At 43.0% G+C, this 18915-nt stretch overlaps 1 protein-coding gene across 4 annotated transcripts in view; it reads left to right on the top strand.

Annotated features, from left to right (window-relative positions):
* Positions 1 to 18915, top strand: part of ebi (transducin beta like ebi) — a 307663-nt gene that overhangs the window by 47447 nt on the left and 241301 nt on the right. For all 4 annotated transcript variants that reach the window (XM_090381672.1, XM_090381699.1, XM_090381689.1 and 1 more), the window contains exon 3: positions 15460 to 15549. In XM_090381672.1, coding sequence (XP_090237798.1) covers positions 15492 to 15549 — 58 coding nt within the window. In that variant the 5' untranslated portion in view covers positions 15460 to 15491. The remainder of the gene's footprint in view (positions 1 to 15459; positions 15550 to 18915) is intronic.

Below are 18915 nucleotides of genomic sequence, written 5' to 3'. Positions count from 1 at the left end.
TGTAATACTCTCTATTTACAATCATTTGAACCTGTGTAAGAAACTCCATCAGAAAGTGGAGCTTCTCTTACAAAATTGTAAAACACAACAAAACTCTCAAGACTCAAGTAAAAGAAATGCATGTATGCACACTCAATGACATTTATGTATTCGTGTATGTATGTGGCCTGTTTGTAGCGGCTCCAGGACCTGAGTCCATCTCCGCAAATTGTCTCTGTCTTGACTACAGAATCTGTGTAATCAGGGCCTGAAATGTGAGCAGCCAACACCACAGCAACTGCTGCCTGATGGCCGTCCCAAGGCACGTGGAACCAGACATAATCAACTATCTGTGCTTCGGTAGTGCGCTAAAATCCTGCAACCACTGGAGGTAGTGCAATACCATTGGATGCCAGCAATCCCATACTCAGGATGCCCAGTCCTGAGTACCAGCAGGAAGAAAAAATAAAATAAAGTAATAATAAAATTTAAAAAAATAATAATAAAAATAAAATATATAAATTAATAATAATAAATAAATAAAAACAAAAAAACGCCAGTGGTTGCCATCTCTGAACAACCTCAGAGATTGAAAGAATTCAAGTCCATTATGACTAGTAGGTGACACAGGGAACAGCTCAGCAAGAGCTTGTTGAATTATCCAGTGTGGTGAAGCATCTGCATTCTTCTGCTGAAGACGTCATTGGTGAAGATTTGAAGGGCTTGAAAGTTAGTCTCATTTTCAATTAAGTCTGTAAGATTGACTTTTGAGATGTTCTGAACCTTATTTTTAAGTGTTGTCCGTTGTGTAGGTGCCTCCATAGCCAGGTGGGAAGGAGCAGCAGTGTGTAGCCCATGCTTCTTGATTAGACCTGGGTTCAAGCCCGTCACCACCAAATTCGGAGGATGTGGAAAGGTCAGGGAATAACCACCGCATATTCCCGGAGCAATATGGCCTTAGTTGCTAATGCTCCTTAGAACCAAATAACAACAACCGTTGTTCTTCGTAGTTGGGGCAGGAAAATAGGATGTGGTTCCAGGATTCCTCTTCCCCACAAGAGCAATGAGGATTTGTCACCAGTCCAAATTGGAAAAGTTTCCCTTTAAGAGTGCCATGTCCTGTTAGGATGTAGGATGTGGTCATGGATGTATAGAACCAATTACAATGTGGCTTATTCATGGCAAAGGTGACATCCGGAATAAAAAGTCTGGTGACTGCTCCAGTGGGACTTTCATCCCATCTAACCTGCCAAAGGGAGAGGAGTTTATTCCATAGGTTTATTTTTTCCTGTTTGATATTTGTAGCAGGATTGCAGTTTATTCCAAGGAGTGAGGTTGGTAGGCCTTTTTTGTGTTTGTAGATGAAACCTCTATAAGCTATATATAGGTCCAGGGGAAGGGTCCCTGATAGAAGCTGCAGTGCATTAGTTGATGTTCTTGTTACTCGGTGTGTTGCAAGCAGCATAGTTCTTTGCATGGAAAGGAGTTGGCCCGGATTTTACTGTTAGTGACCCTATGGAACCAGACCCCAGCAGCATAGGAAGCAATTGGCAAGAACACAGCTTTGTAGTAGAGAGATAGGGTTCTTTTGTCCGAACGGAAATCCTGATGACGGCTGCAGTGAGGGCTTTGGTTTCGTTTGCTAAACTGTTCACGTGTGGTTGGAAACTGAGCCTGTCGTCCAATATTATGCCAAGGTGTTTAGTTTGTGCAACATATGGAATTTGCTTCCTGTGAATAAGGACTTTAGGGGGGTCCGCAGTAATCCAACCTGTTTTTGAAGATCATTAGCTTTGTTTTTGTGTTTGATATTTTTAATTTATTTGTGAGGGTCCAATTTACCAGATCATCTAGGGCAATCTTTGCACGGTCCTCAAGAGTTCTCCTGGATCTTCCTGCAATGCAAATAACCAAGTTGTCTGCATAGGCGAAATTGACGCAGTTGTCAAAACTTCTGGTGAGCCACTGTTCAATTACGGAGTTCCAAAGGAGTGGTCCTAGCACTGATCCCTGCGGGCAACCTCTGTTTATAAATTTTGAATATGACAGGTGTTGGGCAGTGACATGAATTGATCTGTTACTGAAGTAGGACCTTACGACTTTGTAAAGATGTTGATTGCAGTTTGCCAGTCTAAGTGACCTGAGGGAACTCTCCCACCAAAGGGTATCAAAGGCACCCTCAAAATCTACGAAGATGGCCATCTCATAGACTACTGTGGAATGTGTATAGTGTTTTACAAGGGTTGCTATGGCATCTTCCGCGAAGGATCCTTTCTTGAAGCCATACTGCGAGTTGGATGAAAGGTTTTGTGAGTTTAGGATAGTTTGGATTCTGGGACCAATCATTCTTTCAAACAGCTTTCCCAGGTTGGCTAACAGAGAGATTGGGCGGTACTCTCTTGGGTCAGTATTAGGTTTTTCCAGTTTTTGAATAATTTTAAGCAGTGCCTGCTTCCAGAAATTGCGAAATATGCCTTCCAAGAGGCACTTGTAGAGATTTAACAAAAATATTAGGGTAGAGCTCATGAAATCTGGTGATGACTGCATTTTCTACCAGATCAAGGTCTGGACACTTTTTAGGATTCAACTTGGCCACCATAGCACCAAGTTCAACAGCAGTGAAAAGATCAATGTCCAGGGTACCTTCATAAGGGCGCCTCCGTAGCCAGGTGGGAAGGAGCAGCAGTCCGTAGCACACGCTTCTTGATTAGACCGGGGTTCGAGCCCGTCACCACCAAATACGGAGGATGCGGAAAGGTCAAGGGAATGACGCATATTCCGGAGCAATATGGCCTTAGTTGCTAATGCTCCTAAAAACCAAATAACAACAACAACAACAACAACCTTCATAAGTGGCATTGTCTGCTCAAATCTGAATTTGGTGCATATTGTCAAGATTGGGATCATCTTCGGGAAAGATGTGTTCAATGATTTTCTCAACTGTTGAGTTCCAGTCATATGTTTCACTGTTTTGACATTGCACTGTGTTGTATATATTTGGGCAGATAATTTTGTTCCTACAGATCTTGTATATGAGCCCTCAGGGGTCAGTGTTTCCTGCTTGGGAAACCAATTGTCTCCAAGACCTTAATTTGTTCCCGATGTTTAGGTAAAGTGTGTTTAGGGTCAAACGGCACCAGGGGTTTCCCCCATCTCTGCGTAGTTTACATTGTGGTGTGATACAGTTCACTGTAAACGCCAGAGATTTAAAAGTATATGGATCTTGAGGTGTGTGATGTTGTGTACCGTTGTTCTTCTGGCCATTTAGCCCCCAGACCCCTGTTGAGGCCCGACTTTGCCCACACTTCGCCCCGTGGAGGCAGACCAGGTATCCAGTAGTTGTAGTTTACTCTGGCAGGTCCTGCCACCTAGTTTCCTGAGATTTCAGTGGCTAGGACCTTAAAAAAAAATTAAATAAATAAAATAAAATAAAAAAATATACGTTTGCGTGGGTTAAACGCTAGATTGAAAGACCAAAATGTGGGCGAACTTAATTTGGAACTATTAAATTTTGACCTGTGGGGTATACGCTGGTGAGCAGATAGAGAGGGAGAGGAGACTGAAGACTGGGAGAAAAAAGACAGAAGAAATAGATCAATAGAGGAGATGACCCCATTATAAGTCAGTGGGGCACACCCATGCCCCACCAGAAGGAAATCTGAGTTGGCGAGTAGGGGAGGAGGCAGGATGGACAGCCTCCTGCCTCCTCCCCTACCGCCGAGGGAGGGGGAAAGAAAGATGGGTCCATCAAGAGCACCGGCACCAATTGCCATTATGGCGGGCATATGCAGAAAGCTCTGCAGTCTCATTGGGCTGGTTGGAATTCAGCTGAGTAGAAAGTCACTCATGAGGCTGCATCCCGGCTGGGGGAGGTCCACATATTGGGTGTGCACTTTTCGTGGGTTAGGTTCGGTTCGTGTGATCCTCTTATCACGTTTTTTTTTTTTTTTTTTTTCTCTCTCTCTCTGAGGCAGTTAGTTGTTGGTTTGTATTGTTTGCTGTCATAGGTTATTCATTTCATGGTTGTTGCTGTTGTGGTGGTGGATGCGGGAGAGTCCACCTTCTTGTGAAGAGGTCTTGCGCATATTGAGTGAAGGCACTATAGGTATCTTTTTCAGTTAGTAATTAGATATTCCTGGTTTCGTAGCATTATTTGGGTGGTGGTTATAAATCGGCAGTGAAGATCCTTGTACATTGAGCAGTTGTACATCAAGTCCCCCCATGTCTTGCGTAGACTGCAGTGGCATGGGGGGGATGTCACTCAGTCCGAATCCATGGAGTTTTTCTCTTATGGCGCCATGGCTGGTCAACAGGTACGTGGCAAGAAGTCCAGAAGAAAGCCAAGTTTGGTACACCAGTTGGATATCAGGAATAAATTTTTTGGTGATTTCACCTTTGGTTGATGTCTGCCAGCGGTTTTGTCAGCTCTGGTTGAGATGTGCGAGGAGACGCTTGCGTTCCACTTTGTGGTCAGTTTCAGGGTCCACGGTGAAGTTAAGGTGGTTAGCATCCCGTCCCTTGGAGAGTTGATATGTTAGGCCACGGAAGACTATTTCCAGGTCTAGGGGAAGAGTCCCTGTCAGGGCCTGGAGAGCGTGTGTGCTTACAGTATTGCAAGCTCTTGTTATTGTAAGTAATATATACCGCTGCGTGGTGTCCAATTTTCTTCTGTTGATGGCCGTGGTGGCCTTCCGGTACTACACGCCAGCAGCATACGTTATGGCAGGCAGGAATACGGTTTTACAGAATAGCTTGAGGGCTCTCCTCCGCAGGCCCCAATCCTTGCGGGAGACCCTCACGAACAGAGCAGAGTATCATATGATCTTTTTCTGTATGTAGGTCAGATGAGGGGATGAGAGGTTATTTTCTAGGACAACCTCGAGATGTTTTAGTTCCTTTGTGAGCTTAATTGTAGTGCCTTGGAATCAGATTTGTGGTGGTCTCCTGATGTCCAGGGTACCTTTTAACAGTACTGAGTTGGTCTTGGTTGAGGATATGTGGAGATTGTTTTCATTGGTCCACTTCTGTAAGGTGTCAATGGCACGAGTAGCAGAAGTTTCTAGCCTGGCTCTGCTGTCCTCTCGCAGTACCAGGGTCAGGTTGTCCGCATATGCCTGAGTTGCCACACGACCTAGGTCTAGGTTTAGGAAACCGTTGAGAAATATGTTCCAGAAGAACGGACCCAAGGCTGAGCCCTGTGGGCAGCCTCTGAAGATCCGTCTGGAAATGGAATGATATGTAGTTTCTACGACAACCATTCTGTTGCCAAAATATGTTTTGACGCATTGGTATAGGTTGGCCGGGATGATGGCCTTCCGGAGTCTGCTGAGTACGCTTGGACACCATAGGGTGTCAAATGCCCCGGCAAAATCTATTGCGATTACAAGTAGATATTTATGGTTTGTTGTTTCAACAGCTGTGGTAATTTTTCCAGGGCATCCAGAGTGGAGCAGCCCCTTCTAAAGCCGAATTGATTGTGATTGTAGGCCTGCAGCCATGTAGCAGGTTTCGATTCTATCTTTGAGGAGGTGTTCAAAGAGTTTACTTAGTACTGAGAGAAGGGCTATCGGTTGGTATGACTCTGGAAGATCCTGTTGCTTGTTTGGACTTTTCAGGATTAAGCGCAATTTGGCAGTCCTCTAAGCTTGTGGAAAGCATCCCTCATTAAGGCAGTGATTAAAGAGGGTGAGTATTACCTCTGGAATTGTCTTGACGATTTCAGGCTCCAGTAGGTCGATACCCAGTGATTTCTTGTTGTGCAGTTTCTGTGAAGTTCGGTGATGGTCAGCGGTTCTTCCTTATTGGTGGTAGTATAGGTATCATTGTCTTGACATAATTGTTGCTGTTCTGGTGTAGTGGGAGTAATATGTCCCAGAAACATGCTGTCCAAGATGTTGATATTATCCTGCCAGGTCTTGGTATAAGTCCCTAGCGGTGTCTTTGTTGTGGGGATGACTCCTCCCCTGGAGAGTTTATTTGTTGTTATTCTGTAGACAATCCCCCAGGGGTGCTCTTTTCTGGTCGTTGACTAGTTGCTCCCACGAGCGCTTTTTCCTGAGTTGGATTAGAGCCGTGTACTCATTTCTTGTAGGGCTATAGTGGTCGCGGAGTTGGTCTATTTCTGCTGCTGGCCAGGAACGTCGTGCTTTATGGAATAGTCTTCTGCTTCTGTTCACCTCGCACCTGAGCTGTTGTAGTTCCAGAGACCACCAGGGGACTGCCCCTGGAGTTGGGCTTTTCCTTTTAATTGAGCAGTTTGCAGCTGCAGTGAAGAGATCAACCACGGCGGTTTGGTGCTGGTCCAGGCTCAGCCCTTCTATTTGGAGGGTTTGTGCTGCTTCTCTTAAGGTAGTCTGGAAGAGTGGCCAGTCTGCCTTCTGTATGGCATATCTATGTTGGATTTGTCGGGTTGGTTGTTGCCTGTCTATGGTGCGTCGAAGCGCGAAGGTTATGACCCTGTGGTCCAATGTGGTCCAGCTTTCCCTGACCATCATCCCAAGAGGTGACCAGCCAGAGACCTTGAGGCAAGTGTAACATCAATTGTGGCTTCCCACATTGTGCTGGAAAAGGTGATGGGGTTATTTGGCTGATTGAGTATAATGAAGGTATTACTGTTTGCCAGGAATTCCTCTAGGGGTTGTCCATTTGTGGCGCTGCAATGCTCTGGGGTTTGGCTAAACCACGCCGGGGATCGACAGTTCACATCCACTCCCAGGACGATCCCGGCATTTTGGAATTCTGTGAGTAAACTCTGCAGGTAGCTGGGAGGATATCTCCCAGCTACCAGGCGGCATTAGAATGGGACTGCATAGAATTCGCCGAGCGAGGTTATAATATGGGCCCAGGATGTACAGTAGCTGGAAATCTTGGTTACAGTGATACTAGAATTCCTAACCAGGATGCAAGCCCAGGGGTTGTCTCCGTTGTCCTGAACTATTTTGTAGGATAGGGGATATCCTCTCACCTCCTGGCTGTGCACATGCTCTTGGATAAGTAGGATGTCGAGGTTCTGTTCTTTCGCTTTCTTGGTGAGTTGTCCGGCCATGGCCTTAGATCGCTGTGCGTTTAACTGCACAAAGTTGACCCTGTCTAGGTTAAAAGGTCTAAGGCGTGCTTCCATAATCAATCCTCATTTGGTACGCACCCTTAGCTTTGATGTAGATGGAACACTGATTGTCCCTGAGTGAGTGGTCCGCTGGCATCTTCTGTGATTTACAGTTTGCACAGGTGGGTGGGTCATCTTTTTTAGGGCAGGTGCCAAACTCATGGCCTTTCTCTGCACAGTGGCCACAAGTAGGTTCTGTCTGGGCACAGGTGTGCATCGTATGTCCAAATCTACAGCAATGGAAGCATTCGGGAACAGACACATGCTCTTTGAAGTGATGACTGCCCCAGTGTATGAAAACCCTGGTTGTTTGGGCAATCGTTTTCCATGCCTCTGGTGTGAGTTCAACCACCCAATTTGTGTGGTCTCCTGTCCTGGATTTTGTTTGAAATTTTGGGGTGATCAATGTCACTGGTTCCATGTTTGGGTACTCATGCTGAAGGTTCCTGGAATATAGTTCCTCCTGCAGAGCTTGTGGTGTTAGATCCTTGTTGGTGTTAAAAATTACTATACTGGGGCCCTTTCTCTTGAGGGATGCTGCCTCTAAACCAAGTGTCTGGATCCTCGGGTTGTTGATGATTTCGTTTGAATCTTCCTTCATCTGGGTTTCAATGATGACACACCCGTGTTCCTTATTTTTGGGACAGATTTGATTTTTGTAGTCTTTAGATCCTGTGAGAGGTTCTTCATAATGGTTTGTTTCACCTCTTAACTAGTCTGGTGTTCTGTTGAGGTCAGTTTTAATATTACTAGGTGTGGAGTCGGCAGGAGCATTTTGCATTTTGTAGTAGTTGCCACGCGTGGCAGTTGAGGAGCGGTATCTGGAGCCATGGTCCTCAGCGCTTGTGCATATGTGGGTGCACACTGTGGCATTTGTTTTGCCCCACATTCAGCATAGGCTTGCAGTTTAGCATTGGCCCTTTTGCTCTCGAGGTAGGCTTCAACATGGAGTGCGTCAAGTTTGTTCCACAATGTTATTATTTGAGCCCTTAGTGCAGTGGTGACTCTGTTTGTTTGCTCTTTAAAGAGGGATTCTAGAGCAGTTTTCAGGAACAGGGATTTTTCATATATTGTACCCTTGGGTAAGGTAGGATCCAGGGAGGTTTCCAGTGTCATCACTAGTCTCCTTTGTCGCAATTGCTGTGAGGTTTTCCTGCATTTCCCTTATCTCCGTCTGGGAACCGGTTTCTATTTCAAATTTGTATCAAGCCTTTTTTGGTTTTCTTCTTACCTGTTTGGGTGGGGGGGTCCCCAGAACGGGATCCATCCCTTCGTTCTGTTGGTTTGTGATGATAGTGCATTTGTCGCCTTGGATTTCCCTAAGAGGGTCTCTGCTTTTGTCCATATTCCTCTCCATATCATTATTTCCGGATGACCGAGACTCGTTGGTTTATCGGGATTTCCTCTCTACTGTTAAGAAGCACTGTGAGCGTTATGAAAAATGAAATCAGCCACAACTGCGTAGCGCAAAAAAAGAAGGCGAGTTGTGAGCCTTTAAGTTATTTTGCTATCCCCCCTCAGCCACTTGTGGGGGGAGAAGTATCCAGGTGTAAAAATAGCCCTAGAACAACGGGACTACTTCACTATGGGTTTTGGTCGCATGGTGAACACGATGGTGGCATTAAAAACACAGTAGAATCTACCAGAGAATCAGCCTTTACCATGGAAAGTCTATGGCGGGGGTGGGGGAATACACAAAAGTCATTATTTTTGGGTAAAACTCGCAAACAGTTTAGTTGGAAATGTTGGGACACAAACGTTGTCCAAGGTTACAAGCACCGTTGCACCTCCCAAGTCAAGAGCAAGGTAGAAATGTGGCGATCGCGTTATATCGGTCGTCTCTCTATATTCCAAATGTCAGCCACATGGTGACCATGTGGTCTGACACAAAGAATACAAATAGTGACGCTTCTAACCAGCCAAACTGCAAACAAACCTTGAGAGTCCACTGGAGTTGAAGAATCAATGTACATACTTTTGATGAGAAAAACACTTTGAACTGAAATCCATGAGCGTGAAATGAATGTGTCTGGCAGCCATATTAATGATCGTGAAGGTGGCCATATTGGCTATCGTGAAGGTGGCCATATTGGCTCTATGCATACTGGCCACATACAGGCACAATGCTATCATATGTAAGAATTAAAAACTCGCATAAATTCTTTAAATCCGCACAGAATTTCACATAAAATCACCTAGTGATTCAGTATCGTTAGTTCTTCAAGTCCAGATCTTTGGTGAACAGTAAATCCATGTTTAATTGGCACTAAAATCACTTATTAATCAGAGCACATAGAAACGTGACCGCACGGACGATGTTTAGGTAGGTGGTTAATGTCAGAGTGCCCGGTACATGGATGACTGGACCCAGGGTATCCCAGCAGAGCATCGCCCAAAGCATGACACACTGCTACCACCGGCTTGTTTTTGTCCCATGATGTATCCAGGTGCCATCACTTCCCCAGGTAAATGACTCACGTGTACCTGGCTGTCCACATGGTGCAACAGGAAACGTGATTCATCAGACCAGACGACCTTCTTCCAATCACTCGAGGTCCAATTTCGATGCTCGTGTGCCCATTGTAGGCGCCGTCGCAGGTGAACCGTGGTTAGCATGGGCACTCAAGAGCAGCCTGCAGTTATGCAGCCCCATTTTTCAGCAGGGTTCGATGTACTGTGTATTGTGACACATTACTCCTGTCACTAGCATTCCAATTACCAGTGAGTTGCACCACAGTCGTCCAACATCTTGCTGGCGGTTCATGGGTTTTCCTTCATAGGTTAGTACCTACCAAAAGTGGTCCAGGGAGGGAAACCTCCTTGGACCACTTTTGGTAGGTACTAACCATGGCTGACTGTGAGCACCCCACCAGCCGTGCTGTTTCAGATATGCTCTGACCCAGTTGTCTGGCCATTACAATTTGGCCTTTGTCAAACTCACTTAAGTCCGCTGCCTTTCCCATCTGAAGAACAAGAGTAACACTGATTAACGGGGCTCAGTATTAGGTGTTTTATTTTTTATAGTGTCCTGACTCGTGCATGCGCCATAGTTCACCTCCAGTTGCTTCGATTTACATAATGACTCGCTGGTCATAATGCTGTGGCTCATCAGTGTATTTTACAGCCTATGGATATGGGGGGGGGGAATCCACATCCCGCATCTTCTGGATTATAAGCTTTCTGGTGTGTAGAATAATTTACCCTTTAAGCAGTTAATTTATATGCACATTTTATTTAGCATTAGCATTAGTAGAGGCATATGATGCAAGAAAGCAAGCTTATGTAGCATCAGCCAAAAAAAAAACATTCTGATTTCATCCCTCCATTCGTTCCAAATACCTGTCCAGCTCAGCCTTAAATTTATTTAGGCTATCAACTTCCACAACAAAGGATGGATGTCTGTTCCACCAACTAACCAACTACCCGCTGGCTAAAAGCAAAGTTCCGCACATCTATCCTACATCTGTATTTCCTCAATTTGAATTTATGCCCCCTCAGGTGATCATTCTGAGCAAGATGAAGAATCCCATCAGCACTGAGCATGCTCAACCCATTCAGAGCTTTATACTCCTCAATCAGATCACCTCGCAGGTGTTTACTTTCCAGACACTGTAATTTGCAAAACTAACGCCTTTCTTCATAGGAGCAACTCTTTGTTCCATTCACTAATCTTGTTGCCCTTCTCTGAACTCGTTCCAATAGCTCTACGTCCTTCTTAAAATGATGTCTCCAGACCTGTATACAGTACTGAAGGTGTTGCCTGACCATTGCCTTATACAAGGGGATAATCACCTCCTTATCCCTGCTAGAAAAAAAGTTCCTGTGTATCATTGACAAGACCATGAGCTTCTCTTGCAGACCATCTGCACTGCTCAGAAAACTTCATATTTGTCTGCACAATTACCCCCAGGTCCTTTTTGTTTTCTAACACTGTCAGTGTTAGAACACTGTCAGTTGATATGTTAATGTTGATATGTGTATGTTGATATGTTAATCTGAGGTTACTGCTTCCCATGTGTAGTACTTTACATTTGTCAATGTTAAACTTCATTTGCCACCTCTCAGCCCATCTGCTCAACTTTTCTAGATCCTGTTGCAGCAACGTACTGTCATTAGTGTCCTTAACAACCCTGCCAACCTTCGTTATCGTCTGCAAACTTGGACATTAAGCTTGATATACCATCATCAATATCATTTATAAATACAGAAAACAACAATGGACCCAACACTGAACCCTGAGGGACTCCACTAATAACATTAATCCACGAAGAGCAGTGTCCATTGATTACTACTCTCTGTCTTCTCCCACTCAACCATCCCTTTATCCATAGCAGCAATTTGCCTCCAATGCCACACTGCTCCAATTTGTGCAGCAGTCTTCCATGTGCAACTGTATCAAAAGCCTTTCTAAGATCCAAATATATGATATCAAAGTTATTCCCTGCATTCTGTTCCTTTGCGACCACATCATAGTATCCAATCAGATTGGTCAGGCTAAACTTTCCCTAACAAAACCATGCTGTGTCCGAGCTAAAACTGAAGTCTTGTCTAGATGATCCTGCAGTGCTTCTTTAACCAGCGCCTCCATTAATTTTCCTGGAACAGAAGTTAAACTAACAGGTCTATAATTACTTGTTGCCCTTTGATCCTCCTTTGTGAATTGGGCTCACGCTTGCACATCTCCAGTCCATAGGTACCTCCCCCGAGTCCAAAGAAGCTCTCATAATTATGGCTAAGGGTTTGCTTACTTCCTTTGCAGCCTCCTTTAATATAACTGGATAGATCCAATCCACCCCGGGTGCCTTTTTTATGTTTATCTTCAACAATTTCTCCTCCACTTTCCTCTCAGTTATTACAAAATCATCTAGCTCACTGCCAGAGTTTAACTCACCTCTGCCATTCCCCTCCTTGAATAACTTCTCATGTGTGAATGTAGATGCAAAATACTTATTTAGTTTGTTAGTCACCTGAGCAGATTCATCAACAGTTGAACCATCAATATCCAGTGGACCAACCTGATTCATCCCTTTCCTTCTAGAGTTTACATAGGTAAAGAACCCTTTGTTGTTTTTCTTTGCATCCTTTGCCAAAGATTTGTCATAATCTGCATTTGCCTGCCTAATCTCCTTTGTGACTTGGTTACAGACCAGCTTATATCTATCATAGGCTTCCATGTCACCCATTAATTTATATGTATCCCATGCATTTTTCTTCTCTGCCATATGGAAAGAGACAAGGTCATGATGTGCAGAATAGAAGACAGTGGAAAAACACCCTAACAGAATTTGAAGGAATGGGCCCAACAAAGACCCACATGATACTGAAGCAGAGCCCAATAGAATCTTGTGTCAAGTCGCAGACAACCTCATTTGGCAAATGATACCACATTACCTTGACAACAATGGTGCAACATTGGAGGCTACCCACACAGCCATATACTGTGCTGCCATAACAGCCACCAGAATTAATGGAAGAGAAATGAGAGACCAGCAGCAGATGATTGAAGAAATAAGTGTCAAGATAGGCCAATTAACCAGCACCAGTGTGATAGTAGGAGTAAGAAACTGATTGGAAAAGTGAGGATATCCTGAAGAGAGACAACATCCACAGCAAACAAGATATAAATTGTAGAATAGGCGAATACTTAAGACACACTGAAGCAGATCCTCCTCACACTCATTAAGAGACTATGCTGATACAAAGAGAGAGCTCTCAGAGGAAAATAAAGAACCGAATCTTCAATGGAAACCAAAAAGCCTTCTACAGGAGTATCCGACAAGATGAGAAAGGTCTAAACAGATCACCTAAGCAGAAGATGATTGAGGAGTTCTTGGGCAACATATGGAACAATGAAGTAAGACATAACAGCTGGGTCCCCTGGATAGAACTAGAAAAGAAGAAAATCAAGGACGTACAAGAGATGAGATAATGGGAAATTCAGGAAGAAGTACAACAGTCAATCAGGAAGTGTCACAACTAGCAAAACCCAGGAATGGATAATGTTCACAACTACTTGTACAAGAAACTCCCTTACACACACAAGCACCTAGCAGAGCAGTTCACCCAAATGATGTTACCTAGTGACAATCCCAGTGTTTCTTACTCAAGGAATCACAAATCTGAAGGCAAAAGACCAAGACACAAGAAACCCAGCAAAATACAGGCCGATCACCTGTCTCCCAACAATGTAGAAGATCTTGACCAGTTGCATAACCAAGAAGCTATCAGACCACTTGGGGAGCCTGAACAGCTAGGATGCAAGCAGATGAGCAACGTATGCAAGGAGCAATTAACCATTGATGCCATAGTTATGGAGCAAGCCTGCAAGAAACACCACAACCTGTACATGGCCTACATCGATTACTACAAGGCCTTTGACTCCATGCCTCATAGCTAGCTAATAGAGATGCTGAAGCTCTACAAAGTCAATCTAGGAAGTGACAAACTTCCTAGAAGCAACAGTGGCAAATTGGAGTACCACCATAAAGGTTGAGACTATCACAACCAGATTGATCCCCATCAGGGGAGGAATCTTTCAGGGAGATTCTCTGAATCCACTGTGGTTCTGTCTAGCACTCAACCAGCTGTCCACCATGCTCAAAAATAGCAAGTATGGATATAACCTCAAAGAAATAAGGAAAAACCTGTAAACTCTCTCCTATCTGATGTTCATGGATGACATTAAGATCCACGAGGCAATCAAGAAGCAACTACCCCGGATCACCGAAGAATTCAGCAGTGATATTAGGATGGAATTTGGTTTAGACAAATGGGGAAATTATTATTATTATTAGCCATATGGTGCAAGGAAGCCCGAGGCTTATGCTGCACCAGAGAGAAAGAATGATGATATCCAGCTCAGGCCCCCGGGTGTGACGAGCCCATACTCACCAGATGTGAGCCCCTGGGGTAGTTGGCCGAAACTATCAGCTACAGACTGCTAAAGAGATTGACGCCAAGGGGAGAAACCTACAAATACCTGGGGATGATGCAGACTCAGCAGTTAGAGCACAAGGAGATCAAGGCCTACCTGACTGAAAAATACCATCAGAGAACTCAGAAGCATGCTCAAAGCAAAGTTGAACGGAGAGAACACAGTGAAAGCCATAAACATCTATGCAGTTCCAGTGCTAACATACTCCTTCAGGATCATAGATTGGACTAACACCAAGCTGGGAGGATATCATGAGAAAGACAAGGACAGTGATGACCAAGAGCCACCAACACCACATGAAGTCAGCCGTGGTGAGACTGACAATAGCTTGGAAAGAAGAAAGAGGGGGGTCTGATAGACCTTATGCATCAACAGAAGACAGTGACAGCTAATCTGAAGGATTACTTCCAGAAAAACACTGCAGCACTCTACTAGGCCATAAGGAAGATAGACAATGGACCCCATTCAACCCAAGCAAGGAGTTCCTCTTGCCCAGACAGTGCAAACGAAGCTAGAAATATTGGCAAGGAAAATATTCCATGGTAGATATTACAATGACCTCCATCAAGAACACACATAAAATGCCTTCCATTGCATGGCTCACAAATGGGATGCTCTTCCCTGAGATTGATGGATTCGTGCTCCCCATTCAAGGACCAGGTAATCAACAACAGCAACTATAGAAAATACATTGCGAAGGAGCCTGGAGTGTCAGATAACACACATTGCCAATGCCACCTGGAATCAGAAACAATCCAACGCATCACTGTAGGATGCAAGGTGATTACCCTGACAGAGTACACTCGTAGACATGACTAGGTAGCCAGGATAATACATCAGAAGCTAGCGAGGAAATATCAGTTGATCAAAGAAAGTGTACTGTATTACAAGTACGAACCCCAGTCCATATTAGAGAACCCAACCCACAATCTGTTCTGGAACTGCACCATAATCACAAACAAGACAGTCTTCTTGTCACACCTTGTTGACAAGGAAAAGGCTGCATATCTGATTGACATAGCAGTGCTCTACAGTGGCAACCTCCAGAAACCCCATGAGGGAAAGATCAGGTAATACATGGACCTAAGGCAGGAGATGAAAGGGATATGACATGCAACAAGTAACGACCATCCTGATCATCATGTCAACCACTGGTATGGTGCAAAAGATCCTACAATTGCTAGCAGCAATAGGTCTCCCAGATAGTTCCTATAAGGAACTCCAGAAAGTTGCAATCCTGAACACATGTAGAATAGTCAGAGTTCTTCAACCAATAGGGTTGGAAACCCCATCAGGGAGAATTAATACAATAATAATAGAAAACACTGCAGTTTATGTCATGTACTCTATTAATTTTTCTGTAACTGCAGGTTTTAAATATTGGAACTGTTTCTGAATTCATGATTTTATAGCCAATAAAAAGATGAAATTGATGTTTCAGAGTCTTCCCTATGGTGAAAATCAGGTGGAACAATGAGCTTTAGCAGTGACGAAGTTAATTTTCTTGTTTATCGTTATCTTCAGGAATCAGGTAATATTCTTTTGAAAAATACTGCAATTTACTGTAAATAAAAATGCTACAAAATTGTATACTTAAATTTAGTGTTCAGAAAGCATCTTCTTAATTTTTAGTTTGTAGAAGTTTACTTTTCCAATTACTATATGTCAAGGGTACACAAATTGCAGTCCACAGACCAATATTACACTTACTGTGTATAGTTTTATCTGGTCCACATTATAATTATAAAACATAACAAACATTTATTTTTCAAATAAAATTTTCACTTGAACACAACAAGCAATTTAAATTTCTCTTTAATTATTATTACTTTTTTTTTTTTATCTGGTGAAATGATGAGCTATGAGTTTATGTTGGGTGATTGCTATTGGCCTTGTCTTTCTGTATCACCTTAAATGTCAATAGATAACACAGTATATAACCTTATTTGCATTCATTATTTGTGTATACTGTGCAGTTGTATTTAATATTGGTGTAGATACAACATAGATAGCTCTTAAAGAGAAAAACTATGAAAGTAGTATAAAAGGCATCATTTCATCTGTATCTCAAATTGTGATCATCCTTCACAACGAGTTACCATCTATTGCACTACCACAAATAAGCAATGCTTCACTAACAGACGTAGTGCAATAGATGGTAACTTGTTGTGAAGGATGATCACAATATGAGATGCAGATGAAATGATGCTTTTTATACCACTTTCATAGTTTCTCTTTATTTAGCATTAGCAAAGGCACATGATGCAAGAAAGCAAGCCAAAAAAACAAGAAGAAAAAAAAACACACACACACACACCCTTCTCATTTCACCCATCCACTTGCTCCAAATGTTTGTCTAGTTTTGCCTTGAATCTGATTAAGCTATCAACTTCTACAACGACAGATGGAAGTTTGTTCCAGTAATCAACCACCTGCTGGCTAAAGGCAAATTTGCACACATCTATCATGCAACTGTCTTTCCTCAATTTGAATTTATGGCCTCTCAGGTGATTATTCTGAGCAAGAGAAAGAATCCCATTAGCATTAAGCATGCTAAAACCATTCAAGGCTTTATACACCTCAATCAGATCACCTCACAGGTGCCTAGTCTCCAGACACTGTAATTTGCAAAACTTAGCCTTTCTTCGTAAGAGCAACCCTTTGTTCCCTTCTCTGTACTCATTCCAAGAGCCCTACATCCTTCTTAAAATGAGGTCTCCAGAACTGTGTACAGTACTGAAGGTGTTGCCTGTGAATAATATAACTGGATAGATTCCATCCACCCCAGGTGCCTTTCTTATGTTTATCTTCAACAATTTCTCCTCCACTTTACTCTCACTTATTACAAAATTATCTATACAAGGGAATAATCACCTCCTTTTTCCTACTAGAAATATTCCTGTATGTCATTGACAAGACACCATGAGCTACTCTTGTAGACCGTCTGCACTGCTCAGAAAACTTCATATCTGCCTGCACAATTACCTCCAGGTCCTTTTCACTCTCTACCGCAGCCAGTGTAATACCACACAGTTGATACGTTACTCTGGGGTTACCGCTGCCCATATGCAGTACTTTACATTTGTCAATGTTAAGCTTCAGTTGCCACCTCTCAGCCCATCTGCTGAACTTTTCTAGATCTTGTTGCAGCACCATACTGTCGTTAACAACCATGCTGACCTTTGTAATGTCTGCAGACTTGGACATTAAGCCTGATCTACCACCATCAATATCATTAATGAATACAGAAAACAACAATGGATCCAACACTGAACCCTGTGGGATTCCACTAATAACATTAGTCCACAAAGAGCAGTGTTCGCTGATTACTACTCTTATCTTCTCCCACTCAACCATCCCTTTATCCATAGCAGCAATTTGCCTCCAATGCCACACTGCTTCAAATTGTGCAGCAGTCTTCCATGTTCCACAGTATCAAAAGCCTTTCTAAGATATATATATCAAAATTATTCTTTGCATCCAGTTCCTTTGTGACTACATCATAGTATACAATCAAATTGCTCAGACAAGACTTTCCCTTAACAAACCCATGCTGTGTCCGAGTTATAACTGAAGTCTTGTCTAGATGATCCTGCAGTGCTTCTTTAACCAGTGCCTCCATTAATTTCCCTGGAACAGAAGTTAAACTAACAGGTCTGTAATTACTTGTGTCTCCCTTTGATCCTTCTTGGTGGATTGGGGTCACATTTGCACATTTCCAGTCCATGTGAATGTCCCCTGAGTCCAAGGAAGCTGTCATAATTATGGCTAAGGGTTTGCTTACTTCCTTTGTTGCCTCCTTTAATATAAGTGGATAGATTCCATCCACCCCAGGTGCCTTTCTTATGTTTATCTTCAACACTTTCTCCTCCACTTTACTCTTAATTATTACAAGATTATCTAGCATACTCCCAGAGTTTAATACACCTCTGGCATTCCCCTCCCTGAATAACTGCTCATGTGTGAATGTAGATGTAAAATATTCATTTAGTTTGTTAGCTACCTGAGCAAGATCATCAACAGTTGAACCATCAATATCAAATTGACCAATCTAATTCATCCCCTTCCTTCTAGAGTTTACATGGGTAAAGAACTCTTTGCTGTTTTTCTTTGCATCCGTTGCCAAAGATTTCTCGTAATCTGCCTAACCTCCTTTGTGACTTGGTTACAGACCAGCTTATATCTCTCATTGGCTTCTGTGTTATCTGTTAATTTATATGTATCCCATGCATTTTTCTTCTCTGCCATATGTCTCATTAGTTCATCTGACATCCATTTAGGCCTAAACCTTGAACAATATTTCTTAGTTGGTATGAAAAGCCTAGTAGCCTCCAAGATTATTTCTTTGAATACTTCTCATTTTGAATTTGCTGTTGGTAACATCATCAGTTGGTCCCACTGTATAGAATTTAAATACTGTCTCAGACCACTGTAGTCACCTTTACGAAATAAAAAACCCTTCCCTTTACCCCTGATGGTAGTTACCTCTTTGAGTAAATCCCACTTCAGCACACTGTGATCACTGCTAACTAGTGGTTCCTTTATCTGCAGATTCTTAATGCATGAAGAATCAGTACTGATAAACAGATCAAGGGTATTACTCCCTCTAGTTCTCCCGAACATGATGCTGTAGAAAATAATCATCCAATAAATCCACAAAAGCCTTGCTAGTGTGCAAGTGACCAACCCACAAATTCCAGTCAATCTCTGGGAAATTAAAATCCCCCATTATAAGACACTGATTTATTGGCCCACTCTATTTCTCTGCACAATTGCTCATTATACTCACCAGATTCATTAGGCCTATAACACATCTACTCTCATTTTTCCTTTCCCAGTGCTTATGTCACACCAAACAGACTCAACATTGCATTTTCCTCCAACATCGATTGGATGC

Source organism: Mastigoproctus giganteus, chromosome 1 (genome assembly GCF_048544385.1).
Source record: "Mastigoproctus giganteus isolate SK-2022 chromosome 1, ASM4854438v1, whole genome shotgun sequence".
NCBI lineage: Eukaryota > Metazoa > Arthropoda > Arachnida > Uropygi > Thelyphonidae > Mastigoproctus > Mastigoproctus giganteus.
The sequence above is the reverse complement of the archived record's forward strand: the minus strand, read 5'-3'. Positions and strand labels throughout refer to the sequence as shown.